This window comes from Chelmon rostratus, chromosome 3 (assembly GCF_017976325.1).
Source record: "Chelmon rostratus isolate fCheRos1 chromosome 3, fCheRos1.pri, whole genome shotgun sequence".
Classification (NCBI taxonomy): domain Eukaryota; kingdom Metazoa; phylum Chordata; class Actinopteri; order Chaetodontiformes; family Chaetodontidae; genus Chelmon; species Chelmon rostratus.
The window spans coordinates 355001-382883 of record NC_055660.1 but is presented as its reverse complement, the minus strand read 5'-3'; the positions used below and the strand labels follow the sequence as shown (position 1 = coordinate 382883).

The 27883-nt window shown below is 47.0% G+C and overlaps 2 protein-coding genes across 2 annotated transcripts in view; one reads left to right on the top strand and one right to left on the bottom strand.

Annotated features, from left to right (window-relative positions):
• Positions 1-270: 270 nt before the first annotated feature.
• Positions 271-16099, bottom strand: LOC121604874 (calpain-2 catalytic subunit-like). Its single transcript, XM_041934518.1, has 21 exons — positions 15737-16099; positions 13250-13319; positions 10638-10756; positions 9562-9695; positions 8949-9117; positions 8467-8550; positions 8294-8379; positions 6937-7002; positions 6678-6838; positions 6288-6457; positions 6170-6181; positions 4909-5120; positions 3974-4010; positions 3454-3519; positions 3233-3290; positions 3086-3150; positions 2300-2368; positions 2126-2204; positions 1196-1312; positions 876-934; positions 271-459 (listed from the first exon to the last, which is right to left on the bottom strand). Exons 1-21 carry the CDS (start codon positions 15971-15973, stop codon positions 436-438), a joined length of 2094 nt encoding a protein of 697 aa, XP_041790452.1. The 5' UTR covers positions 15974-16099; the 3' UTR covers positions 271-435.
• Positions 15659-27883, top strand: part of LOC121604873 (calpain-2 catalytic subunit-like) — a 17364-nt gene continuing 5139 nt past the window's right edge. Inside the window, exons 1-9 of the mRNA XM_041934517.1 lie at positions 15659-18555; positions 20166-20235; positions 20339-20457; positions 21762-21895; positions 23662-23830; positions 25646-25729; positions 26415-26500; positions 26943-27017; positions 27782-27883. The exon at positions 27782-27883 is cut by the window's right edge and continues 59 nt beyond it. Of these exons, the coding sequence (XP_041790451.1) occupies positions 18343-18555; positions 20166-20235; positions 20339-20457; positions 21762-21895; positions 23662-23830; positions 25646-25729; positions 26415-26500; positions 26943-27017; positions 27782-27883 (1052 nt within the window). The 5' untranslated portion in view covers positions 15659-18342. The remainder of the gene's footprint in view (positions 18556-20165; positions 20236-20338; positions 20458-21761; positions 21896-23661; positions 23831-25645; positions 25730-26414; positions 26501-26942; positions 27018-27781) is intronic.

The window sequence follows — 27883 nt, the reverse complement described above, 5'->3', positions numbered from 1 at the left end:
TTTTTGTATCATAGCACAGTTATGATGTGTAATTCCACCAAGATCTCTGAGTGTTTAGTGATTATTGTGTAAAAGGAGTAAATCAGCAAACTTTCTGTTCCTTTTGGGTCTTTTGGTCATTTTTGTTTTTGAAGGAGCTAGCAGTTTCCCTCTGGAAGTCTTTGTGCTAAGCTAAGATAAACACATTTCTATGGTGGACACACAGAGATGAAAGCATCCTCTAAAAATGAATCATGACAGAATCACAGAACACGTCTCGTCAGCCGGTTAAAGGGTTTGTGGATAAATTTATTGACTTTACTTATCAGTCAGGTAGTGTCTAGCATACATCACATATAAAACATTAGGAGTGACAGGAAGAAAAGCTGCAGCTGTAAACAAGAATATGGCGTCCTGCAGTAACACTGAAGCTCCGGGCAAACGTGGAGCGGCGGCTCAGATCATGGCGAAGTTTAACCACTGCAGGAAGAGGGCAGAGGAACCAGGTCCACGTCAACACCAGAACAGCTATCATTTATTCATTCTGTATTGCAGTGATCGTCAGGTATTCTGCTGTCATTGCTGGACCAGATCCTGGTTCTTCAGACAGACTCTGACCGTGTGAATGTGTTAAACCAGGCATGTCAAACTGATTCCATAAAGGGCCGTGTGGCTGCAGGTTTTCGTTCCAACCAAGGAGGAGCTCACCAGGCTGGAATCAATTAATCAGCTGATCTCAGTCTTCAGCTGATAACTAAGTGATCGCTTGATGTTGATTGGTTGGCCTGGTGTGCTCCTCCTTGGTTGGAACAAAAACCTGCAGCCACACAGCCCTTTATGGAATCAGTTTGGCGTGCCTGTGTTAAACAGACTTTGTTGTGACTGCTGGTTCTCACCTGGTTGAAGTTGAGCTCGATGGAACCGCTGTCGTCGCTGTCGAGCTTCTTGAAGATCCCTGAGGAGCAAAAATGAATCGCGTCAGAGATTTTCCGACACATTTTGAAGCTCTGTCAGTTAGCTAGCTGTGTTAGCTCATTAGCTTACTTAGCTAACTTTTTAAATGTTGATGTGACCAAGATTTATTCCCAAAGAGTTATATTTTTCATCTTTTGCACAAAACACATTAACTATTGCCCGTAAAGTCACATCTATCTCAAACTTGTCTTTATTTCTCGATGTTTTTTCTTTGTTAGCCATCAGACTGTGGAGGACTCACTGAACATGATCTCCAGCCTCATCAGGCAGCCCACAAAGTTGTCAAAGTCGATGGTCATGTCGGGGTCAGAGTATCGAGCCACCAGCAGCTGGTAGATGGTGTTGTTGAGGGTGAAACCTGGAGGACGACAGGAGGAGTTACTGTGGAGAACAAACCAGAGCATCGGCTTCATGCTAATGCTAACACCCCGAAAACTGTAGTGAATGACTTTATGATTTTGATACATGCGGTGATATCTCAATGAACATGAGCGTGTTGGGACAAAAGGAAACATGCCCATCGCTTCCAAAGCCACAAAACAATGAATCAGTGTAAGAAAAAAAATATAGTAATTTTCAGCTGCTAGCACTGCTAACACTGCTAACGAACCTCCAGCAGGACGTAGCGTACCATCACCATCAGTCTACTGACAGTAAAGAGTCCAGACAGCAGCAGCAGAAAGAAACACACAAACAGCACGAATGTTAATAACGTTATTATAGTTTTCATTTAGTATAGAGGAGAATCACATGACAGAGAAGAGGAAGAAGAGGAAGAGGAAGAGGAAGAGGAAGGAGGTGTTTGTGAGGAGGAAAACAGGAAAAGTGTGAACAGATGAAGTGACTGCAGTTCATACAGCACAGCATGAAGCAGTCATTGTTTCCACTGAGTTTCCTTTAAAAACAGAAGTGTGACTCTGAGTGAGTCAGCTGGAAACCACGACGACTCACACTGGCCTCAAGTCTACATGCAAACACGCTGAACCGATTCTCTGGAGGCAGGAATCCTCTGATGGACTTAATCTCAGCAAACATACAGAAAATAGACATGCAGAGATTTCCATGCAGCATAACAGGCAGCAAACAGTGAAGAGGTCAAAGGTCACATGCTGAAGAATCACTGCGACCAAACGTCCTGCAGAACAGCAGAAGAAAGAAAAACTGAACTGACCTGCGTCTTTGAAGGCGACTCTCATCTCCGGAGTGCTCATCGTCCCCGAGTTGTCCACGTCGTTCTTCTTATAGATCGACTGCAGACGCGTGAAAACAGACAGCTGCTGTTGTAAAACTCCACGGGTGGATTCAGATGTTTGGATTTTAAGGTCAAAGGTCACAAAGTTCTCACCAGGTATCGCTGCACCTTCTTCCACAGAGTGGCGAACTCTCCGAGGCCGAGCTTCCCGTTCCCGCTGTCCTGCTGAGGAGTTAAGGTCCTCCTGTTTGTCCACCACCTTCCGGCTCACCGTGAACGTTTTCATCCACAGCTGACGTGAAACAAACTCTGAACGATGCATTTAGTGTGTGTCAGTTAACGAGAGAGCAGCCATGTGTCGTTTCGTGACGCGATCAGCCCGAACACGACTGTTCATGAGCAGCTTTGATCGACTTTTACAACGAGGCGGTCTGAAGAAACCAAAGGTTGCCGAGTTCAGACGCAAAGTGTCTTGTATAATTTGAATTTGCACCTTACTGATATTTAACGCTTTTTGAAATTTCTGCTGAAATAATCTTCTGTATTCGTGCTGGAAGATGCCTGGAACACTTCCTGTGGTTGCTGGAACCAGGACAGAGCCAGGGGTCCGCCGGCCGGTTGGATGCAGGAGCATCAGCCGGTCTTCAGTGCGGCAGGTTGCTGCTGTGGTGAACGTTCTCTTTAACGTGATGCTGCTCATGTTCTCATCTGTGTGTTTGTGCGTGTTTTGTGTATTTTCCTAAAATGTTCCACTGAGATCAGTAAAACGAAGAAGATAAGGACGCTCCGGCTGCTGTTTCACTGAGACTCTTCTTACATAATTAGTTCAAAGACATCGTGAGCGTCCGACAAACAGACAAGTTCACTGTTAGCTCACTAGCTAACGTTAGCATTAACTGCCCGTTGGCAGGAGGCTAAACGTGATGTTTTTAAGGATACGTCCATCAGGTTGACCATCACCCTGCAGGTCTCCATGCTGAAGCCGTCAGTTTTGATGTCAGTTCCTGTGAAGGACAGACAGGAAGTTGAAGCTGAAGCTGAACAGGCGAACGGGTGAAGAGTGTCGAAGCTTCAGCTTTAGCTTACGTTTGCCGACGATCTTGTTCATGATGGTCCTGAGCTCCACCGCAGAGATCTCCATGTCCTGAAACACAACAGGAAACATGTCACAGTTGGACGCCTGCAGGTCGACATACACCTGGCCGCCGCTGCAGCCGCCACCTCCTGCGTGGTGAAGTAAGAGGTGGATTCACCTGACGAATGTTTTCATGTGTTTCCTCAGTTTGTGTCAGTGAGAGAAAACTTACGTCTCCGGCGAGTTTAGAGAAGAGGCCTCTGAATCCTGCGTCCACGTCCTCATCAGACACCACCTCCTGAACACCATGACAACAGCCACAGCATTATTCACTTCATTCACACTGTGACATTAGCAAACTGCTGACTGACAGTGAACACACCACCGGTGGCGAGGCGTGAGAAGCCTTTTTACATCCTGTCATTGTTTATACGTGTGGACATTAAGGCTGCACCTGAGTTTAACCTTCATCACCAATTCATCTGTCGATGACCTTTGATGAACTTTTATGGACAACACTAATAAAATAAGACGGAGCTGGAATAAAGCCGAGCCGTCCATTCAGCCGCATTTGTGTTTGTGTTGGCTGCAGGATTCAGTTTGTTGAACCTGCTTCATTTAGTCTTCACTCTCAACAGTCTCTACCTCCACCAGGAACTGACCAATCACAGTCCTCGTTGTGTCCATGTGGTATCTCTGTGCCCCTGCAGCCATAAACCCTGAACGTGAACTACAGATCGAGATTTACTCACATCATCGAGTTCAGCGCTGACCGGATCGTCACAGGGTCTGAAGACAGAAAGTGTTAGAAACACTGAAACACACTTTCACAGGAAGTCTGATGCACACACACACACACACAGACAGACAGACAGACACACACACACACACACAGAGACACACACACACACACACACACACAGACACACACAGACATACACACACACACACACACACAGACACACACAGACACACACACACAGACACACACACACACACACACACACACACACAGAGACACACACACACACACACACACAGACACACACAGACAGACAGACACACACACACACACACACAGACACACACACACACACACACACACACAGACACACACACAGACACACACACACACACACACACAGACACACACAGACACAGAGACACACACACACACACAGACACACACACAGACACACGCACACACACACACAGAGACACACACACACACAGACACACACACACACAGAGACACACACACACAGAGACATACACACACACACACACACACAGACACACACACACACAGACACACACACACACACACACAGACAGACAGACAGACACACACACAGACAGACAAACACACACACACACACACAGACACACTCACACACACACACTCACACACACACACACACTCTCTCTCTGTTTGAACAGTAGCAGCAGACTCCAGGTCTCAAAAGCTCCCTTCAGAAACATTTGAGGGACCACAGAAACTCTACAGACGGGGTTTTGTACAGATTGTGGACCAGAACATGGACCAAGACCAAAACTATGTCTGACTATTTAAGTAAAAAAACACGTCTGGGCAGAATCTGAAGACCTGATCCAGTCCAGTCTGAATACGACGAGGTTGAGCCCCATTTTCACAAACAGACCAGCAGGACCAGTACACGAGTCTTACTGGGTCTCTGTCTGCTTCTCGGAGAACACTCGGATGCAGAAGTCTCCGTTGAGGTGCGGTTCAAAGGTGGACGGGACGATCAGGTATTCTCCAGGCGGCAGTTTGAAGCGAGAGCTGACCTCACGCAGATTGATGAAGGTCTCTGACCTCGCCGTCTGAGCGTGGGTCAGGAAGAAGTTCTTATCCAGGTGCACCTCCCTCTGCCCTTGGAACTGAAAATAGCCAATCAGGACATATTTCAACCACCGTGCAGGTCGTACAGCCAATAAGCACCATCTTTACATTCCTGTCTAATGTGGTGAATTAATGTGCTGAGTTACAGAAACGGATCCAGCTTCTGAAAGACCGTACTGTTTGATGCTACAGGTTTCAGGCAGTTAACCTCAAACCTCATTTTCAAACTCATTCATAGTTTTTTACATTGATTTCCTTTCCAGCTGCTGGTTTCTGTTCACTGAGAACTGAAACGGCTTTATGAAACATTACATGCATGTGGTTATTATTACGTGTTGAAAACTCTCTGATGGTGCTTTCAAGGACCCTCTGACATCTGAACCTTGAGAGTCAGCTGATGAAAACAATGTCTCTCAACAACCAACTCTCAAATGTTGGTGGTCTGAGCAAATTTTTCAAATTACACGGAATGTAAAGGCTACAAAAAGGTGGTGCTGGTGGGGGGGTCAATCTAAAAACTAATGAATGATTTGAGAAATGACTGCATGAATTATGTGACATGCCAGATGGTTTGTTACACAGAAACATCTGGGAAGCCATCCTTGGAAACTGTTTGGAAAGGGCGGGCGCTAAGTTAAACCAATCAGATCAATGAACCATATGATGTCGTAGAACTCTTCCTGGAGCCTGTCGGGAGTTGTTCTGATCTAACCGATGTTACAGCAGCATCTACGCCTGTTTATGAGCCACCACTGTTCTGAACGAAAACGACGCCTGACACCAGCTGCCAGTTGTTCCTCATGACGCGCTGATTGGTCCAAACCACCGAGGTTTTTGCCACAAACGCGTAAGTTGTGGCAACATGGATTGTGTGCTCTTGCAAATCCAGGTGCTTCGCGAGGTGACATCATCGCCACCGCAAAACCACAAAGTAGTGCAAGTAGTTAGCTTCTTAAACTGATGAATGAAAATGGTGTACGGCGTCCTGGATGGCAAACTGGTTTGAAGTCTGATGAAGAAAGAACGAAAAGTGTTTTTCACTCTTTGACCTTTAACCTGAAGGTGTTGTCAGGGGGGCAGGGCTCACCTGTTTTGGAATCTAAAGCAAAACAGAGAGAGGGAGAAAGGTTTGTCAGTTATTCTTAGATCCTTTAGATCCTTTACTACTTGATCATCTTCACTACTTCAGCTTCTTCACTTCTCACCTCATAGATGGCAAATCCGACGGTGTGCATGTCCTCTCCTTGTTTCCGGAGCTTCCTGCGGTTCTTCTGGATTAGACCGACCACGAAGCTGCAGCCCACTTCTCCATCATCTGGGTCGTCATCTTCCTCCTCCAGCCTGATCACAAACTGAGGATTCATCCAGAACGTGTCTGCAGAGGCGAAAACGGCTTCCAGTTACATTAAGAACATCAGACATTTGAAAATCTGTTCCAACTGTACCACAAGTACACCCTAAAGAAACCGTCCGGGGAGGCAAACCCTCCCCTCAGCTGGAGTGTTCTTTACTGACTTACATCATTTTAACTTGAAGACAGCGTATGTTCATCTCAGCCTCAGTTCAGCCACAGAAATAGTCATTCCAGTACTCACAGGGGTGGTTTCTGCAGCCTCCAGCAGTGGATCCTCTCCTCCAGGTACCATCGAACTTGCTGACACTCCAGTGTTTGACGGAATCGTCTCCGATGGCGTCGGGGGTCAGAGTGCACACCTCAATGCGAGAGTAGTGACGCAAGAAATCTTTGAAGGACATCCTGCAGAGACCGGACAGAGAGGAGCTCTCACTCTTTGTGACCTGATAGAGAAGCGAGTATGGATCTATGGCTGCTCGTGTCTCAGACGCTTCTCCTACCAGAACTCTCCGTCCTCTGCGTTGGCATGTGGGCAGTCTCCCTGCACATAGTCCCACTCAGACGATCTGTATGAACAGAAGAAGAAGAACACTGCTACAACAGAACAGACTTAATTTTGCACATTACAACTAAACATGAAAACCAGCTTCGTAAAAAGTCCATGAAAGGAAGGATCATTTGGAGACATGTGAGGCTCTGCGACACTGGGACGTACTGTAACTCTCATGGAGACGACACTGATGAGCTCACAGGTTGTATAACAGGGCACATCAGCCTCTAAGCAGATGGAGAATGCACACACAACAAAACCCGACATCACCAGACGTCGAGAGCCTCTCGAATGACAAGGAGGTCTTCAGAGACGGGGACAGGGAAGAGGTGACACGGGTTCAGAGACTCCAACAAAACAGACCGGTGGTGCTGAAGTCCCACCTGGTGAAGTCCCTAGAGAGCCTGTCGCACCTACAGCCCCACCATTATTCAGTGGGGGGCGCGACAGGCCACGCAGCACTGTGAGAGTTCTGTTCTATGATTTCTCTCGTGTGTTCGACACCTGCCAGCCCCCCCTGCTGGACAGCAATCTGATGGAAACTCTACAAATGAGCTGCATCAACAAGGGGAAAGAGACTGGCTACGTGGGAGGTGTGGACTCCGGTGGACAACTAGCTGAACTAAGAACATGAGCGTGTACAAGAAGGGCCAGAGCTGCCCGCAGGCCGGCTTTCTTCAGAGGCTCCAACCTTTCAATATCTGCAGTACCTGAGGAAGTGCTGTCAGTCTGTGATAGCCTCTCTCTCACAGTCTCTCATCAGGACGGCTGGCTCAGTCCTGGAGGTGAAGCTTCACTCTCTGGTGGTGGTGACAGAGAGGAAGATGCTGCACAGACTGCAGAGCATCATAGACGATGACTCTCACTTCTCTAGCACAGAGCACCGCAGGAAATCTGTTCCTCCAGTGCCAATCAAACTCCACAACTCATCAGGGACGGACAGCAGAGACGTGAGGTGCTGAGGTGGATCCAGCCTCCATGTCTCTCTCTCTGGATTTCTGTCTGAACTACAGTCATGTTTCTGTGCTGTCGCTCTGTCCACACACGGATTGATGTGATCCAGGTCAGTGTTGTCAATGTTAATCTGAGAGTCTGGGGGGGGGGGGGCAGCAAACACACTGGAACTGGTGCTGAAGAATAGAGTCATCACCCTCAGATGACCCTCAGATCTTGATGATCCTAATCGTGAGTTTCACATGTTCATTGACCGAAATAACTGTCCACCAGCGGAACTTTTACCAGTATAAGCGTGCAGTTTTCAGGTATCATATCATGTTGTATATCATCGCTGTGGCTGCTTTGGTTACCCGTCACTCCACGCTCCGGTCCACTCCACCTGACCCCAGGGGTTCCTCATCCTCACCAGCTTCTCCTGTCGACCCCGGTAGTTCACCTGGGAACAATGCACAAACATTTCCTTCTCCTCTCGTTCACGATATTTCTTTCTCATCTCATTTCTCATTCGGAGGAATGACTTTACCTCCACGGCTCCTGTTAGTGAATAAGCGTGGCCTTTCACCAGCTTCTGACGGGTGACGGCCTCTGAGTCCGCGGCGCTGGTGATCTGCACCGAAGCAAAGAAACACGTTGTCAGAGATTCTTCTTCAAGGATTAAGTTCAGATATTTATTTTCCTCTTTTCTATGCTCTTCTTGATTTCAAAGTTATTCATAGTTTTCTAGCTTTTCAGAAGATGTGATGAGTCCCTCTAAGTAAAGACCTTAAAGCTGAACTCAGACTGAGACATCACAACCTGGGTGAATTTATGTTCAGGAAAGTGCAGCCGGTTTTGTTTCAGCTACTCGAAAAGTTTCCGTTCTATTATTAGATTGAAAACATCTCAAATGATGCAAATAAAAACACAATAAACACTTCAAAACACATTTTCTGACATGACGAAGTTAGATCATGGTTCACTGGACATAATGAAGATGACTCGCAGTGTTTGACCCTCCAGACTCACGTCGATGGAGCAGCCGAGAAGCGCTCCAGCCTCCAGGGCCTTCTTGACGATCTGGAACAGGTTGGCGGGGGGGCGTTGGAGGTCGTAGTTTTCGGCGATGCCGCCTGTGAAATCCTCAAAGCCCTCGGTGGTGGATCCGCCGGACAACGCTTCATAGCAGCCGTTCACTCTGTGAGGAAAACAAAGGATGTGGAGCTGGTCAGCGACTCTGCCCTGCGGCTGCAAACTCTTCCAGTTTGCTCAAACGCAGCAGACAAAGAACATATTAACCTCCACGTTAATTAATTCATCTGTACCAGTAATGTTTCCAGGAAAACTGTAGCTGAATTCAATTGAAGCCTTATTTTCCACAAACACAGACATCAGAAAAAAAGCCTGATTGGTGAAGAAACACGAACAGGAAACAAATGTGATCAATAAAATTATCAGCCAAACTTCCAGCACCATCAAACTTCTATGAGATGTTTCAGAGTTCCTGAAGTTCACATTTCAACTCTAGAGTGTTTTTACTGTTATTACTGATAGAAGTGATGGAAAAAACTTTCAAAATACTCCAAAAAGGTTTTGGCCTTATGAACAAAGGTCGTCAGGCGGAGTCACCAGGTGGTCTTACTTGGCGTAGGCCTTCTCCAACAGAGCGCTCCAGAACTCCCTCCCCTCCGCTGAGTGGACAAACATCAGCTCTCCGTCTTTGACCGGCAGACGGTCGTCGATCACCACGTCCACCCACTCGCCGAACTGCCAGAACTGCAGACCACAGAGAAGATGTTGGATGCTGTAATAACTCCATTGCTAACCCAGCTTCAGTGAAACTGAACAATGTGAGCTTCATCATGAACAACACCTGCAGCTCCCACGGTGTCCACAAAGACGTAGGAAATACAATTTCAGGCTTTAATGAACCAGAACATTTCATTCACATAAAAACTTCACTGATGGCCTTTTTCTGTGTGACTTTAAGGTGTATAAAATAAGAGAAACTCTTCCAGCTGAGCATCATTATGTAACGTGACTGTAAAGCTTGGCAGCAGCAGTGCAGACAGTTGATTTATGAATGAGACCACTGTTTTAATCAGCAGTGTGAGTGCAACATATCAAACCAGTGGCCACCAGAGTTTTCAACACTCAGTCACAAATAATACAAACACCTGGTTATGGTCCTGGATCAGGACTACTTAGCTTTATGTTAGCACAGCTAGCTACCATGGATGCTGCATTTCCAGTTTAACTGCTGTGTGTTGGCCAGATGTAAAATTATCTTAAAACAAACGTCAGGTCCCATTAAACAACGAGACATAAGGAGGGTCTGACCCACCATTTCCATTGGACTAAAGAATTCATCACTAAGTTCTTCAGAGATCTGAGTGTTTGGCTGGTCACATGACTTGTGGCGTCAATGTTGGTATTTTCCACCAAGGTTCCACTTGGATAGATGTTACCCATAAACGCTAAAAACACCTCAAACATACTTCAGATCAACAGTTTAACTTCTGTTCTAAATCAGAGCTGAAGGTAATTAAACTGAAGGTAACCATGGCAACACTACTGGTGATTCAGGTTATGTTCACTGTTAACTGAAAGTGAAGCTGCTTGGTCGTTGCTTTCTTTAACAGACTTCATACTGACCGCGGGTTGGGTGTTTTACCACAGTTCATGCAGACTCACAGTCTGACGTTACATTTCTGTTACCTGGAAGTGAAAGATGCCAGCGTAGTCGTCACCGAAGCCCTGGTCGGCGGGAACGACTCTAGCCATCACATACTCGTTGAGGGTCAGCGAGGCGATGGCTGCCAACAACCAACAGTCGCCTGGACAGACAGGAAAACAATCAAAACTGACTCACTACTGCCCCCTACAGGCTGCAAACAATATCCTGATGATTTATCATTTCTTATAGTCTGAACACGAGTGGAGCTGAACATGTAAAGTTTGTCCTGTGGGTGGCACTAGAGGAGAGCTTATGGAGTCAATCCACAAACCCCCTGGGTCGTTTCTCTGGACTCGATCTGCGATGAGAGCTTCTGCAGCTGGACGTTAGCTGATTGGTTTGTAAAGTCTGCAGGCAGCCATGTTGGACTCAGAGTCCTGTACCCCCACATCCAGTGGTCGGTTGGTGAGTTAGTCCATGATCCATGTTGTGAGGTGGTGGTCCACTCTGTCCATCAGAAACATGGGATGTAGGGAACTGAAGGTGTTGGAGAAATCAAAGAACATGACCCAGATGATAAACTGATAGTTGAGCCGCTGCGGGCCGATTGATGGGCTCACCCGTGGGCAGAGGTGGACGTGGACCAGCCTCTCCAGGGTTTTCATCGGGTGTCATGTCAGAGCCACCAGCCTGCAGCTGTTGAAGTTCTTGGTGTTCAGAGTCTTTGGCTCTGGTACCACCTGGATGTTTTCCACAGCTTCAGGCTTTGCACAATTGGTCTGGACAGGACTTGAGAAGTGTTGAGCCGATGCCATCCGGACCCTCAGTCTTGAGGGGCAGATTTGGGCAGGAGGCTGTGTGCTCGAGGTTGTTGGGGCTCACTGTGTGGGAGGTTCAGCAGGTTCCTCACAGGGGATGAGGAGGAGGCGATGAGTTAAACACCTCCTAAAATAAATCCAGTATTTTCTTGTCTCTGGTGCAGCCCCCCCCCCCCCCCCCCATCTCTTCCTCCTCAGCTCATGAGGAACATCAGGTCTCTTCCTGGAAGCACGGCCGTGTTACAGAGTTCATCAGATGATCCCTGGTGAAGACAATGGGCCCGTGGCCGGGACCTCCCAGACACCATTATAAACAACACAGAAACTAGTAGAAACACCAGAGCGGCCTGGTGTCTGTGGTGCACAGAGCAGGTAAAATCCACGTCTACAAAAAAACACAAACTGGAGGAGGACGCTCAACAATGAGCTGCTTCAACAGGCTGTTGGTCGGGCGGAGCTGGAACATCACTGACAATGGATCACTCATAGTGACAACCACAGACGCTGCAGCTCCCCTGCAGCTCTTCAGCTTCTAGTTTTGGTTTAGTGACACACTTCCTGTCTGGTTTAGTCTCAGTGTTGGTTCAGATAAACCTACTGTGCCAAACCAGCACAGCATTTCTTCATTCCATCAAATATGAAGTCAATTAACAGCAGAGGTAAGGTCTGGACTCAAACATCCTCTGGCATCATTCGTTAAGAGCTGAACGCTCGTCAGGACTGTGTGGCATCATTTAAAACTGAGACTTGTTGTTCTGTGCGTCTAATGTGGTTTTTGCTTCTGATGAAGCAACAGTGGATTAAAATCCTGGGAGGAGAAAAGAGCCTGCAGACTCTCTCTGACCACAAATATTCACTGCAGACTAACGCGGCTCGTTGACGGGAGGTCTCACTCTGAACAGAATTCCTGGACCGACCGGCTTTAAGTCCGGCAGACGAGGTGAAAGCAAAACTGTAGTTTGTGTCTGTTTCAAACGTTTCCTGTAAACTGTTAGAAAACAACAGAGTCAGAGATCTGCTGCGGTTTAAAGAAGGCACGACAAGCTGGTGAGTCATCAGCACAACACTGAGCGAGTGTGTGTGTGTGTGTGTGTGTGAGAGAGGGTGTGTGTGTGTGTGTGTGTGTGAGAGAGAGGGTGTGGTCTGTGTGTGTGTGTGAGAGAGGGTGTGTGTGTGTGTGTGTGTATGTGTGTCAGGGTGTGTCCTCATTGGCTGACAGCACATGTCTTCACCCTCACTCTCTTTCTCTCTCTCTCTGATGTTTAAGTCAGTGTCTCTCGCCCTCTAACAATAGCTGGCAGGCCTCTTCCTGTTGTGCTCCTTCTTGCTCAGCCAATCAGGGCTCAGTGTGGCAGCGCCCTCTAATTACAGCAGGGTGCAGGTTCTCAGCTGGTTCTCATTAAGGTCTCTGTAAACATGGTTTGGTTCTGACAGAGTGATGATCAGTTCTCTCCTCCTCTCCTTCATGTTGAATCCGGACTTCCTGTTGACAGCTGGACACTAGATGTGACCTGCAGGCTCTAAGTTAAGCTGTACTGGACTCTGATTGGCTCCAGCTGTCATAAATCCAGACCTATCGACACTCTCATATTGTACCTGTCTCTCCTGCTGCCCTCTAGACGGCCGGAGGCTAATCTGTACTTTCAGAAGAGTCAGTGCTGATTTTTGTAAAATGCACTTTTAGTGTGTGACATAGAGCAGAGACTCCAGGAAGTCACTACCTGTCTACCTGTCCACCTGTCCACACGGGAGCAGCCCGTGTGTTCTGGTGTGTTCAGGGGCAGCCTGGCAGTCTGGAGGCTGCGGTGCGTTCAACGGCAGTCAGGAAAACTCACCGAGCGCGCCCTGGCAGATGTCGGTCCTGGTGGCTCCGCCCAAGATGAATTCAGGATTAGAGACCAGTTCCTGAAGAACGAGAAGTCAGACTGAGAAATCAAAAGTTTCTCTAAATTAATCAGATGTCAGTCTTTCACCTTGTGGGCTTTTTTTAGTGTTTTTTTACAAGTGAAGTAAACAAACTCATCGGTCTGTTCTGTGTTCAGACAGAGAATTCATTTACAGAGTGCACAGACCCCGTCCATGAAAAGCTGCTGAGAGGATTCTCCACACAAGACAGAGGACTGAACATCGTCACCTGCTGCTTCGTCCTTTTCTGTCTCTTTGTTGTTGTTTTTGCTCAATCAAACAATCAAACAATCAAACAACAACAACACTCCCGTTAAATAAAACTGAACAAATGAATTATATATAAAATAAAATAAAATAAAATAAAATAAAATGAAATTGATTAAATTTTAGGTACCCCCCTGCTGGGTTCATGTGGTGAAAGCAAGTTAGATAAATATGAAGGAGCAAGACCATTAAGAGCTTTAGAAACCAATAAAAGGATTTTTAAAATCTTTGTGCTCGTTTTTTGTCTCTTTGTGCTCGTTCTGTCTCTTCCTGGATCTGTTGCTTGCAGCTGAACTTTATTACCGGGTTACACTCAGCACTGGCAGTCAGTGCTCTCCTTTTACCTGTGACTGTCCAAAAAGGCTCAGGGTCCCTGATTATCAGGGTCCCTGGGATCTGAGCCTCCATTCTGGTCTAAAGTCTAGTTCATCTCAAACCGTTCTGAGTCCAAGCTGTCAGGATACTTTTACTGGACTGAAATATATGAGAACTGAAACACCTCAGATATTCAAGTGGACCTTTTCAAACTGAAAGTTCTGAAGTCAGAAACGTCCTGCAGGTTTGAATGTCTCTGAACTACAGCTGACGTCCAGTATTATGATCCCTCACATTCCTGTGTTATAAAATACTTGTATCTAATGTTTTCTATTCATAAACTACTTAAACACAAACCTAGTTATGACATACTTGTACATACTTATCAATGCAAGATAATCTCCAGCTCGTCCAGGTGCAGACTGTTAGCCTCACTGCATTCACATGTGTAGTTTGAAGACCTCTGTCTGAGGACTGCTGTCCTCTGCTGGACTCATTCAAGCCGCCACTCCTCTGCTCTCAACTTCCTGCCTCTGAAAACCTCTGAGTGACACATCTGCACGAGGACGCAGCTCAGTACACAGCAGCATGCGCAAACGAGTACTTTTCTATTGTACTTTCAATACCTCAAAAAGTACCTAACCACACAGACAGCAGGAAATCTGAGGGCAAGATGTGATATGATGGAAACTCTGTGTGTGTGTGTGTGTGTGTGTGTGTGTGTGTGTGTGTGTGTGTGTGTGTGAGTGTGTGTGTGTGTGTGTGTGAGTGTGTTTGGGCCTCTAATACATTTATTGAAATATATTTAATGAGCTCCAAGTGCTGTGTCCCCTCTCCTCCCTGTGGAACCACCCCTGTTTCTGAGTGTGTAGTGACTCATCTCACTGGCATGTAGGATCTCTGGGTCCAGGACTCACTGCCGGATCATCCAAAGCTGACTGTCGGGTTTTTGCCTGTATTTCAGTTACTTCTTATTTTGCTGTGGTCGGGCCTTTCTGGGCGTCAACTTTCTGGGGCTGGGCGTGTAGCAGCACACAGGTGAGGTCAGGACCGCCTCAGTGCTGCCCCCCTCTGGTACTCTTGTTCACTTTCCCTCACGCTGTGTATCTTGTTTATTGTCTCATCCTTCTTTGTACACATGGTTCACTGCTTATTTCATATTTCTGTGCGACTTATTGTTCAGTCGTTGTTGTGGTTTATTTGTCTTTTTTTCCTCATTGAGTCTTTCTAAGGACACTGAGTGCAGAGTTTAAACCGGAATCAGTTTCCTTGTATGTGAACACATACTGTCAATAAAGCTGATCCTGAGTCTGGTGATGTCGCAATGATAGAAAACCTCTATGATACTCAGAGTACTGATATCTATACCTCTGTATCTCTACATCCTTCTTCTACGTGGAGTCTATCTGTCAGATCCTTCTGTGCACTGCAGGAAGGTTTTATTGTAGACGCACATCAGAAATATAACCTGATAAATATCTGTGATACTTCTGCATATTAAACATCTGTCTGCTGCTGTCATTTACTCTGTAAGAACTACATCTGTGTAATAACTACATCTGTATAATAACTACATCTGTATAATAACTACATCTGTGTAATAACTACATCTATATAATAACTACATCTGTGTAGTAACTGAATAATCTCTGTGTATCTACTTCATCACTGTGTGTGTCCTGCTTGTTTCCAGCTGGGTGGAGCTGCACAGTTCTGAGTCGCCTGCAGGTATTCTGCCAACAAACCCCCCTCCAACCCCACCCACTCACCCAAACGAACCCACCCATCCTGACGCAGACCTAAATCCAAATCCAGAAGCAGGCCCGGGTTCTTACCGTGGGTCTTTTCCAGGTGACTCCCCGGACCTTGTAGGAGTTCCGGCCCAGCTCGTTGAAGCCCAGAGCCTCGGGCGCGGCGGGGAAGGTCGGGTCGCAGAAGAGTTTCCCAGCGGAGCGGCACTGCGCCCTCAGAGCTGCGAAGTCCTGGTTCAGGTACCGCACCGCGTTGGCGTTGGTGCCGAAGCCCGCGGCCAGGGCGCGCTTCTTGGCCAGAGTGGACGCCACGCCGGACATGATGAAGACCCAGAGAGAGAAAAGTGACGAAGAGTCCGCAGCTTGTCGTGGCCAAACTTTTCTCTCAGAGCAGATTTTCAGAGTCAGACCTCCAGACCTCCGCCCCGAAAACCGAGCGGCAGAGGAGGAGCCAGAGCGCCTCCTCCTCCTCCTCCTCGGCCTGGCAGAGTCTGTGAGCCTGCCTCCCTCCAGTCTGCATGTCCATGAGTCTCTGAAGCAGGAAGCAGAAGCAGAACAAGTTCAAACGCAGCGGAATGAATCTGGACGGCCAAAAGTATGTGGACGGCCCTGCCCACATTTTTAGGCCTGAAGCAGTTTTACAGCTTTCTGATGAGTTTAAAGCCGAGCTGAAAAACACAGCCAGCCATGTTTTTCTGTCAGAATCACAGAATTATCACAGAGTGATGGAGCGAATCCAGACCGGACCACAAGAGGAAGATCTGGATCTGTTCACCCGGAAAACAAAGAGATTCTCTGACGTTCAAACCTCAAACTCCAAAACGGAGAGACCGAAAGGCAGAAAACAGAGTGATCAGAGATTTCTGATCACAGCTGATCACATCTGGATCGGATGATCACAACAGATCACATCTGGATCATATTATCACAGTTGATCACCTCTGGATCAGATGATCTCAGTTGATCACAACAGATCCCATCTGGATCGACTGATCAGTGGCTGTAGAGACCTCTGATGACTTTGTGTTTGATGTGAATGAAGCAGGTGGTGATGTCAGCCTGCAGTGATCACTCTGTCACAGATATATATATAACAGTAGATCACATGTGATCTGTGTCAGTCTGTTACCTGTTCAACAAACACCTACACGAGGAGATCAACCTGCCCAGAGACAGGAACCAGGTCTACCTGCAGAATGAATGTGTTCATTGATAATCTGAATGTGATCATGGAGTCTGTTGAACACTGGAATCATTTATTAGAGAAATTAAAATGATGTAAAAATCAAACAGTCATGAGCTTCACCTGTGCCTGAATGAAACGATGATACCTGATGTGTTTCTGGCTGACAGACACACGTTCTGATCTCTCTGACTTAACTGGATCCATAATAACAGTTAATGATGGAAATAACAGCTGACGAAAAGAAAAACTCGTTGATGAACCAGAACCAAAACCACAAATCAAAACTAGAACACCAGTTTAATCTGTTTTCTTCTTCACTCTGGAATGAAACTCCAGTGATGCTGAAACATCAGATCAGTCCGATCAGCTGCAGCGTCCAATCAGAACCTGACATCCAGATCCAGGACTTCTATGAAGGCTGCTGTTGTGGCTCCTCACTCGTTGCAGCAGTGGGTCTTTCTGTGGACTCCCAACAGCTACAGGACCTGCCCTCTACATGATATGGATCTGGACCTGGGCATGGTTCTTCTTGGTTGAGTTTTGGAATCTGAGAGTTTGAGTCATGTGGTCTGTGAGACTGAATCTAGACTCCTCTCAGAGTAGGAGCTTTGGGACAGGCTGCAAGATGGCGAACCACAATGGTTCTGGTTCAAGACAGGAGCGACTTGGTCTAACCCCATCCTGCTGCTGCACCTGGTCTGAACTGCCCATCTGTGAGGACTGATGCCAGGCTGTGGGACTGTGTGACCCTGAGCAGCGTCTGAAGGCTCAGCAGGATGGAGGACAGCCTCATGTGGACAGCAGGGGGAGGCAGAGAGGCGAAGAACATCTGGTTTTATCATTCGACCTCAAGTCGTCTTGACTGGATTTTGTCCAAACGTTGAGTTAAAGTGGATCAAGTCTCAGTTCGGTCCAGCTGCATCAAGCTGTCAGTGATGAAGAGTCAAGGTGGACTGACAGTTTGAATCCAGGCCTTTTTCAGACAGCAGGGTGTCAGAACCCACCAGGACTTGGATGAAGTCTGAACCGAACATCATGTGACACCAGAGACCCAGAAACCTTTTCTGAACAGCTGAACCGGTTCAGTCTGTGTTCATGTGTGTTTCAGGTGGTGGTGCTAAGAACGAACACCTCACCGTGTTTATCAGACCGATTACTCTCTGAATGATTCAGTCAACTGATAAAGAACTGATCCCTCACCTGTACCAAAGCTCCGCCCCCTCACCACCACCTGAAGCACACACTCATCCACACACACCTACAGCACCTGCACAGTTCACTTACAGCTCACACCTCACACCTGAGCCAGACCGTCAGCAGACCGGCTTCCAACAAAACTTCACCAGCACGAATCTCAGCAGGATCTCAGCAGGATCTCATCAGGTTCTCATCAGGTTCTCATCAGGATCTCAGCAGGTTCTCATCAGGATCTCAGCAGGTTCTCATCAGGTTCTCATCAGGTTCTCAGCAGGTTCTCAGCAGGTTCTCATCAGGTTCTCTCAAGATGGCGAGCACGGCAGCAGAGCTGGCCACTCGCAGATGGACCAGTGCCGTCCCCTTCAACCAGCAGGACTTTGAGCGGTTGCGGAGCCAGTGTCTGCAGACCGGCTCGCTGTTCTGTGACCCGACCTTCCCTGCAGACTGGGACTCTCTGGGATACGACCAGCTGGGACGCCGCTCTTCCAAAACCATCGGAGTGGAGTGGAAACGACCCCTGGTGAGCGATTATTGTCTTTATTGATTAAAGTCGATCAGTTTTTCATCTTTAAGTCAATCAAATGTCAGAAAACTAAAAAACTAAAAAAAGAAAAAACTAAGAGGTTCATCAGATTTTCAAACGTCTTGTTTGGTCTGTTCGACAGATTCCAGTCACTCAGTTTACTGCGACAGAAACAGAGTGTGTGTGTGAGAGAGAGAGTGTGTGTGTGTGAGAGAGAGTGTGTGTGTGAGAGAGAGTGTGTGTGTGAGAGAGAGAGTGTGTGTGTGAGAGAGAGAGTGTGTGTGAGAGAGAGAGTGTGTGTGTGTGAGAAAGAGAGAGTGTGTGTGTGAGAGAGAGAGTGTGTGTGTGTGTGTGAGAGAGAGAGTGTGTGTGTGTGTGAGAAAGAGAGAGTGTGTGTGTGTGTGAGAGAGAGTGTGTGTCTGTACATGTGTGTGTGTCGGTGGGAAGGCCTTTTTCAGGTTTTCCTCCACAGAATGAAGAACGATGCAGCGTGAATGATAATGTTCTCATGTTCTGGTCACTTGGATGTTCAGAGAGGCTGACTGTGGGTTTACCTTACCTAACAGGAAGTGGAGATTATTGATGATTAACAAACACAGATGCAAAAACCTTCTCAGAGGAGTTGGGTGTTGGAACTATCTCTTGACCAACAACAGTGTATTCATCCACCTGTGCCTCTGTGCAGCTGCAGGTTGTTAGATCCACCAGCCTTTTGCCAGTTTAAGGAAATAAAGGTCAAATTAAATCACTTCCTGTTATTAAAATAAGAGTCTGACTCAGTTTGTGTTGATTATTAACCACATGACTCTGAACTCTGTTCCACCTGGACAGGTTTCATTTTCATCCTCTGCATGTTTGACAGTTTTAGATTTTATGTTTATGTTCCCCGGAGCCTCTTCCTGGTGGGGCATGCCCGGAACACCCTCCCAGGAAGGCGTCCAGGAGGCATCCGATAAAGACGCCCGAGCCACCTCAGCTGGCTCCTCTCAACGTGGAGGAGCAGCGGCTCTACTCTGAGCTCCTCCCGAGTGACAGAGCTCCTCACCCGGTCTCTAAGGGAGCGCCCCCCCACCCTGCGGAGGAAACTCATTTCAGCCGCTTGTATCTGAGATCTCGTTCTTTCGGTCATGACCCAAAGTTCATGACCGTAGGTGAGGGTGGGAACGTAGATTGACCGGTAAATCGAGAGCTTTGCCTTTGGCTCAGCTCCTTCTTCACCACGACGGACCAGTACAGCGACCGCATCACTGCTGCCGCCGCACCGATCCACACTGATGACATCAGTATAATGATGTCATCACAGTCAGTCACGTGGACGTAAAAGCTGTGTTACTCTTTCAATCAAACGTCATGAGGTCATCAGAGACTCAGTGATTAAAGGTTTTATTATGATCATTGTTGAAGTGAAGCGGAGGGAAATATTATACTTTTTACTCCATTACAGCTGTAGTTACTGATCGACTCGATTGATCTGAATGTGTTTGTAATAATGTGGAGCTTTGGACTGTTGATCTAACTTCCTGTTAGTTGTCACGGTGATGACACAGTTTTTTATTACTGATGGTGACGATGAGATGACATCATTACCTGCTGTCTCGTCCAATCAGGAGCTGTGTTCTGATCCTCAGTTCATCATTGACGGAGCAAAGAGAACAGACATCTGTCAGGGAGAGCTGGGTGAGTCCACACACACACACACACACACACACACTCACACACACACACACAGCTGTGTGGCCTCGGACAGGTGTGATCATGTGACCTGCTGTGTGTCTGTCAGGTGACTGCTGGCTGCTGGCTGCCATCGCCTCTCTGACTCTGGACCCTCAGATCCTGAACAGAGTGGTTCCTCCTGGACAGAGCTTCAGCTCGCAGTACGCCGGCATCTTCCACTTCCAGGTCACTCAGACATCGTTATGACATCAACCACACACACGTTCATTCGTACGTCTACGGCCCGATGCCGAACTCCAGGTCCTTTGACCGGAGGTCTTCATCCTCCGTCCTCGGATGGAGGCCGTGAGATGTAGCTGAAATACAACAACGAGTCTAGAAAGAGGAGCAGAAAATCTAATTGATGATGATGAAATCTGCTGATTGGAGGTTTTAAATGATCACTAACTGATCCTGATCATTCTTCCTCGCTCTGTGCCAGCGGGTCAGAGGGAGATTTAACTTTTTTACTGTACAAGCAGTACTTTTACTACATGAAGCTGAGAATACTTGTGTACTTTTACTGCTGATACTTGAAGTGGATGATGCTGATATGAAGGTTAGAATATCCTGTGCAACAATAATTCAGATTAATTATGACACATATCTTTTACTACAGTTCTGAGTAACTTACACGTTGTTACTGTCCTGTGAAAAACATGTATCTTCAAAACATGAACCTTTCATGAGTGTAGAAAAACTGTCTGTGGTATTCAGCTTTGTGATACTGTGTATTAGGTCATTCATTTAAAGGGTTTTTACTGTATTTATAGTACATGAGCATATTCTCATAAAAAACAAACCAATTCATCATGAAATCTGAAAAATTCAACATCTCCAAATTTGGAGATACGTGGTTTTCATTGGACAGCAGTGAAAGATGCTGAGTCAGTTTGATTCGTTCAAATCAAAAGACACGTATCGTGTATCATCATCATCATCGTCATCACTTATTTCTCACAGCATGTGTTTGTGGACTGATTTGTCTGATCTTCAGCTTCAGTCTGTTTGTGGAGGAAACATCAGCAGCTCTCTCAGGACTCTATTGTTCTCAGCAACCCCACATGACGGAAACTATTCGTCCCACCTCCGCAGGAAGTGACATCATGAGCTGTAGCTGTGCCTTATTCATGTTCCTGGTCCCCTGAATGCAGATTATTACCGCTGTAATAAAAGGAAGCTCAGAAGCAACTGTGCTCCTGAAGGAAGCTTCAGACGGCTCAATTCTTCACGTTCACTTTGAGAGAAAAGACAGAAAACATGACTGGAAACAAGACAGTCTGACATGATGCAGGACAGGAGGGCAGTGGGTGGGGCCTCCACAGGAAGTGACATCGTGTTTGTTTGTACCTGCAGCTGTGGCGGTACGGGCAGTGGGTGGGGCCTCTACAGGAAGTGACATCGTGTTTGTTTGTACCTGCAGCTGTGGCGGTACGGGCAGTGGGTGGGGCCTCCACAGGAAGTGACATCATGTGTGTTTGTACCTGCAGCTGTGGCAGTACGGGCGGTGGGTGGACGTGGTCGTGGACGACCGGCTGCCCACCAGAGACGGGAAGCTGCTGTTCGTTCACTCAGCAGAGGGAGGAGAGTTCTGGAGCGCCCTGCTGGAGAAAGCCTACGCCAAGTAAGAACCACATTCACGTTCCCCTCGCATGAACCGCAGTGACCTCGGTGACCCCTTAACTTTTCATCTGCAGTAGCGCCACCGTGAGGTTCACGTTCCAGCCGTACACGTCCATCGAACATTTCACTTCCTTTCAGCTTGTGCTTCACTCTGGACTCAGACTTGGAAAGTTCATGTTTTCTGAGTGCATTTCTGCTTACAGGTGATTCTCTGTAATCATGATCTAAAAACAGAGACAGTTCAAATTAAAGCTGAAGTGTTGAAGCTCAGAGCTGTTTGTTGTGACTCTCCTCAGCTGAGTCCAGCTCAGCCTGTAAACCGACAGCAGGAACCAGCAGGCCGACTAGAGGAGTGTTGAGTGATGTGTGTGTGTGTGTGTGTGCGTGCGTGCGTACGTGCGTGCGTGCGTGCGTGCGTGCGTGCGTGCGTGCGTGCGTGTGTGTGTTGGAGGCGAGCAGCAGCAGGGTGGAGGACCGTTTACTCAGTAAACACTCGGCTTCGACCAGCCTGGAAAACAAACAGAGCTGACTCAGCTCTTTCTACTGAAACAGGTAGAAGCGTCACACCTGCTCTGATTTATTCTGCAGAGTGAACGTCACACTTTCACTTCCTGTCTGTGTGATGTGGAACTGTTTCATTAACCTGCTCTCAAATGCTCTCTAAAACAAAAACCAGACAGTGTCTGCTTGTACTGAGCTTTTATTTTGAAGGGATTGTATGTTGTCTAGTTACTTTTTAGCTTCAATTTAACTTTCTTTAACAACAGTTAAACTAACGTGGCTTTCAGCTGCAGTTTAACGGACATTCAGCTCGTGTTCGTACGAACTCTGCACGTCTGACGACACAAACGCTACTCTGAGGTTTCATTGTTGGAAGCCGAGATTCTCGTGGTTTGATTGACGCAAACCATTTCCAGATAGAATCACAACAGCAGCTAAGTCTCACGGATCAACAAACAACGCTTCAGACCTGAACGCTGTAATAATCCACAGAAAGATGTTTCATCACTTCACATTGGCAGCGATCGTCCTCCGGTCTAACTCTGAGAGCTTTCGATTGATTTGCAGGTGATGGGCACTTTGTACGCCAGTGAAGAACAAGGATAATTTACAGCCATCAATCAGCTCAGTGCAAACAGGGATATCACACAGCATTTGAAATGACAGATCTAATAAAATTTAATTTTTAATTTTTAATTTTATTCACTTTATTGATCCCAAACTGGGAAATTCTTCTCTGCATTTCACCCATCACTGCTTTTCACACACACACACACACACATGCAACATGCAGTGAAACACACAGGAGCAGTGGGCTGCAGCATCAGGCGCCTGGGGAGCATATGGGGGGTTAAGTGCCTTGCTCAAGAGCACATCAGCCGGCTAATGGAGGGGGAGGGGTGTGTGTGGTGGAGTATTCCCTCCCCAATCTGAAAATATAAAGCTTAAATATAAGTGTAGATGATGAAGATGAAAATAGAGGCCTAGATGTATAAATATAGATATTTTTCTAGATATAGTAAATTGCCTTTTTTTGGAGGATGTCTGCATGTACAACAAGAGACAACATGAGTTTGGAAATGTTCAGTTTCTGTGGGACTGTTTCTATTGAGGCGTCATGCTGTGGTAAGACCCAGATATTCTCATCTGCAGGCCTCGATGTGTACTGTCAGTGGTGAAAAGGTTCATACAAACGGGCAGACTTTCTGTAAATTAGCATCACTGCACCGAGCTGAAGAATGAACTGCGCCGCGTCTCCTCCTGCAGGGTGAACAGCTCGTATGAAGCTCTGACCGGAGGTTTAACCATCGAGGGTTTCGAGGATTTCACCGGTGGAATCTCAGAGAGCTACGACCTGAAGGAGGCTCCACCGTTCCTGTTCAACATCATGAGGAAGGCTCTGAGGCTCGGCTCGCTGCTCGGCTGCTCCATCGATGTAAAACACAGACACATTAAAAACTCTGTGACTTCTAATCCTTGTTTCTGATTGGCTGGCAGGGGTTTGACAGCATTTTAGGATCTCTTGACGGACAGCTCTCACCGGTTCTGTGTGTTCATGGCTGAAGAGAAATGAAGAGTGTGTGAACAGTTTGGGCATCAGTGTGATGTGTGATCAGACTGTCAGTGCGGGACTCCTAACACGGCAGGCTAACAGCTCTGAAATATGCATCACGTTGTTAGAATTAGAATTGTTGAGAGTTTCTTTTCGTGATCTTTTGTGGCTGATCAATACTACTGATTAAATCCTGTATTGATTTGTTATCAGTAAAGCTACCATGCTAACATTTCTGTGATGTGGACTGTTTATGGTTGGACCATGTGCTGGATGAAGGACGGGGCTGAGCGCAGTGGTCCGATGGCACATGCAGGCAAACCAGCCGGGAGTGATTTGTTCTAGGCGTTAGATGACCAGAGCCTGAGCCAGAACCGGCCTACCTTCTTGTGAACATGTATTTCCTGATGCTGTGGAGCAGGGACCTGCAGGAGTGGGTTGTCACTGGGTTGGCAGGGACACCACAGATCTCCCTGTTAATGCAGAGGTCGTGAACTGGAGATGACTTCCCTGGAAGGAGGCGCAGCTCGGTCTTGTTGAGGTTGAGCTTCAGGTGGTGTGCTGGTGAGATTAATGCTGCCACCTGAGTTCCAGACCAGGAAAAGACAGATTAGTTGAGTCTCATATGCGTAGCTGTGGCAGGAAAAGCATGTGAGTGAATAACAGAGCCAGGTGAACTGGTGTGAGGAGAAAAGTGGAGGGGAACCGTATCAGAACCCTGAGGGACCCCAGCAGTGAGGCGACAAGGTTCAGACACAGATTCTGTCCTGAGGTAAAATGTGAACAGTGAGAGTACAGTTTGAGACTCCCTGTCCTCTGAGGGGGGAGAGGAGGATCTGGTGGTTCACCAGGATGCTCTAGCATTGTGGAAATCCTCTCTGATGGCAGGGGGGGTAGTCTCAGTCGAGTGGCCTGGCTTGAAACCAGACTTGTGTGAGTCAGGATGGTTGTTCTGGGGGAGTTATGCAGAAAGTTAAATAAAGGGTTTGTCCATCATCAGGGTCATTGCTAGTTTCTACATATATTGTGTTATTGGGTTCTTTGTCAAGGTGCAAGCCTATTGGTCAAAACCAAATAAGTGATCACACCAATAGAAGGAGGTGAGAGTTGAGTTGAGTTGTGTGTCTGTGTGTGTGTGTGGGGTGTGTGTGTGTGTGTGTGTGTGTGTGTGTGTGTGTGTGTGTGTGTGTGTGGGTGTGTGTGTGTATGTGTGTGTGTGTGTGTGTGTGTGTGTGTGTGTGTGGGTGTGGGTGTGTTGGTGTGTGTGTGTGTGTGTGTGTGTGTGTGTGGGTGGGTGTGGGTGGGTGCAGATGTTGACATTTGGTGATCAGAACAGGGATTAGGTGTGTGCAGTTTAGGTGTGTCCTTCAAACACTGGCCAGCTCCTCCTCCTCTTTACCTCTTTACATTATATATCTGTTGTTTGTTTGTTGTGTGGACGCTAATGCTAACATGCTAACAACAACCCTGATGAACATCTCTGTCGGTTGTAATGTGGGGGTTGGTTTAAGTACATATCGCCTTGCAGTGTCCCTTGGATCATTTTTGAAGGACACTTCATTCTACTTGTTTTATTGAGACCATAATGCTCAAGGCTTTATTCTTTATTATTTATACTTTATTATTATTCATCTCTTTCTGTTCTATCAGAAAAGAAAAGAAACCTCATCCAATATTTCCACATTTCCTGTTTCTCAGATCTCCAGTTCGAAGGAGACGGAGGCGATCACAGGTCAGAAGCTGGTCAGAGGTCATGCCTACTCCATCACTGCAGCACAGCAGGTGAGGCATTCTGGGAAATGACTGGATGCTCCAAAAGCAGTCCAGTTTGTCTTTTGGTACGGGGGGGGGGGGGGGGGGGGTGAACGGAAGCCACTGAACGTAGCTTTGATGTTTGTAGATTTAGGTTAATGAGATTTACAGGAGCACCTGAACACACCACAAGTCATGGTCTGTCTTGGTTTGGAGGACCAGCAGGTCCAACCAGCCTTCATTAACCCCTGCTGTAACACATTTTCACTGCCTTTATACTGGGGGGTTAATACACAGTTTCTACCATATATTTGTGTGTTCAGTGTCCAGCCTCATGAATATGATTAAAAACATGCCATGAGGTGTCTCGAACATGTTGCTATGTTGCTTTTCCCTGATTGGACACAGGAAGTGAACACGTCATTTGCTGCAACAATATTTTGGTTAGTTGTTAAGATGAAACTTACGTGTCAGCTGGACCAGCAGGGGACAGGTGGACTCATTTAATCCTGGTCTGGACCAGCAGGGGGGCAGGTGGACTCGTTCCCTCCTGGTCTGGACCAGCAGGGGGGCAGGTGGACTCGTTCCCTCCTGGTCTGGACCAGCAGGGGGGGCAGGTGGACTCGTTCCCTCCTGGTCTGGACCAGCAGGAGGGCAGGTGGACTTGTTCAGTCCTTGAATTATCGAATATAAAACTGAACGTTTACGCCTGCAGGTTCATCACTTTGGTTCTCCTGTGGAGCTGCTGAGGATCAGGAACCCGTGGGGTCATGTGGAGTGGACCGGAGCCTGGAGTGATGAGTGAGTCCAGGTCCTCACACTGTTCTGTCCAGCTGTCTGTCAATGAAACTGCTTATTGAATTTTAAATCTTTATTGAAGTATTCTGGTGGTGAGCGGACAGTTTGCAGCAGGTCTGTCCAGGGACTGGGTTCCTGGGGCGACAGTTTACATTTAGAAGTAAGAATAGGAGGTGCACTGATTCTTAAATTCTGACTGGTTCCATTACCATCATCCATAAACCATCACAGAGGCCTCTAACGAGTCGTCCATCAGGTTTATGACATCTGTCTTTATGAGCTTCAGTCATTGATCCCTAAACCTCCACAACCTCACTGGACTTCCAAAGACCTGCAACACCTACAGTAACACTGAAAACTGTTCCAGTGACTGGAACCAGTGAGACCAGTTTGTCCTACCCCCTCTGAGGAAGTTGATGTTTCTCTTTATTTGACTGTTTGTCAGTTCGAAGGAGTGGAACGAAGTTCAGCCGGAGGAGAAGAAGAAGCTGGATCACTCTGCTGACGATGGAGAGTTCTGGTGGGTCGACTCACATCAGTAAACATAGAGACCAGCAGCCGATTGGTGTCGAAGTGATTCTTATTGTTTCAGAGTTAATGAAGCTGTTTGTCTGATTACGACCATTCAGCCTGAATTCAAATAGATTTTTGTTGGTTTTATTTGTCATCAGAGAAGTTAAAACAGCAGATAAAGAATCTGGAGGAACCGACTCGTAAAGTTTCGTGAACGTCACATCAAACCAACGTTACGTTTGTTTTTCTTCACGTTTCATTCTGCACATGTAATGCCAGGGGTGGAAAGTAACTAAATAAATGTACTCGAGTATTTCCATTTCTTACTGCTTAATAATTCTACTCCACTACTCTTCAGAGGTAAATACTGTACGTTTTACTTTTCTGCATTTGTCTGACAAATGGAGACGACTAAAAGGCAAATATGATTATACATAAATATATTCTATAAACTACAACACAGACTGTTCAACATGAAGCCAGTGGGGTCCAAAAATCAGTGAGCAGTTCTCTCCTCGTCATGTTTCAGCCCCTGGATGCAGGACTTTTCTGCAGTAGTAGTAGCAGTACTTTTACTTTGTTCTGTTGAACCTCTGAACATGTAGAAACACGTAGAAACACGTCTTTTGTTGCTCAGGTCAGACCTCGTCCTCTGGTGGTTCAGGGGTCTGATCTGAGGTCAGTCAGACGTTGTTGTAAACATGTTTCTGTTGAGAAGAAACAGTTCAGATTTTCTTCTTCGTCTTCCTGCCTTCACTCCGATGGACGCAGGATGTCCTACGCTGATTTCCTGCGTCAGTTTTCCCGCCTCGACATCTGTAACCTGACACCTGACACGCTGAGCGGCGGCGAGGTCGGCCGCTGGATCTTCAG

Coding starts and splice junctions, on each gene's coding strand:
- LOC121604874 (XM_041934518.1), bottom strand. CDS start 15,973: ATGTCCGGCGTGGCGTCCACTCTGGCCAAGAAGCGCGCCCTGGCCGCG. Junction 3,520..3,973: donor TCAGCGCTGAACTCGATGAT/GTGAGTAAATCT, acceptor CATGGTGTTCAG/GAGGTGGTGTCTGATGAGGA. Junction 1,313..2,125: donor AGTCGCCTTCAAAGACGCAG/GTCAGTTCAGTT, acceptor GTCGTCCTCCAG/GTTTCACCCTCAACAACACC.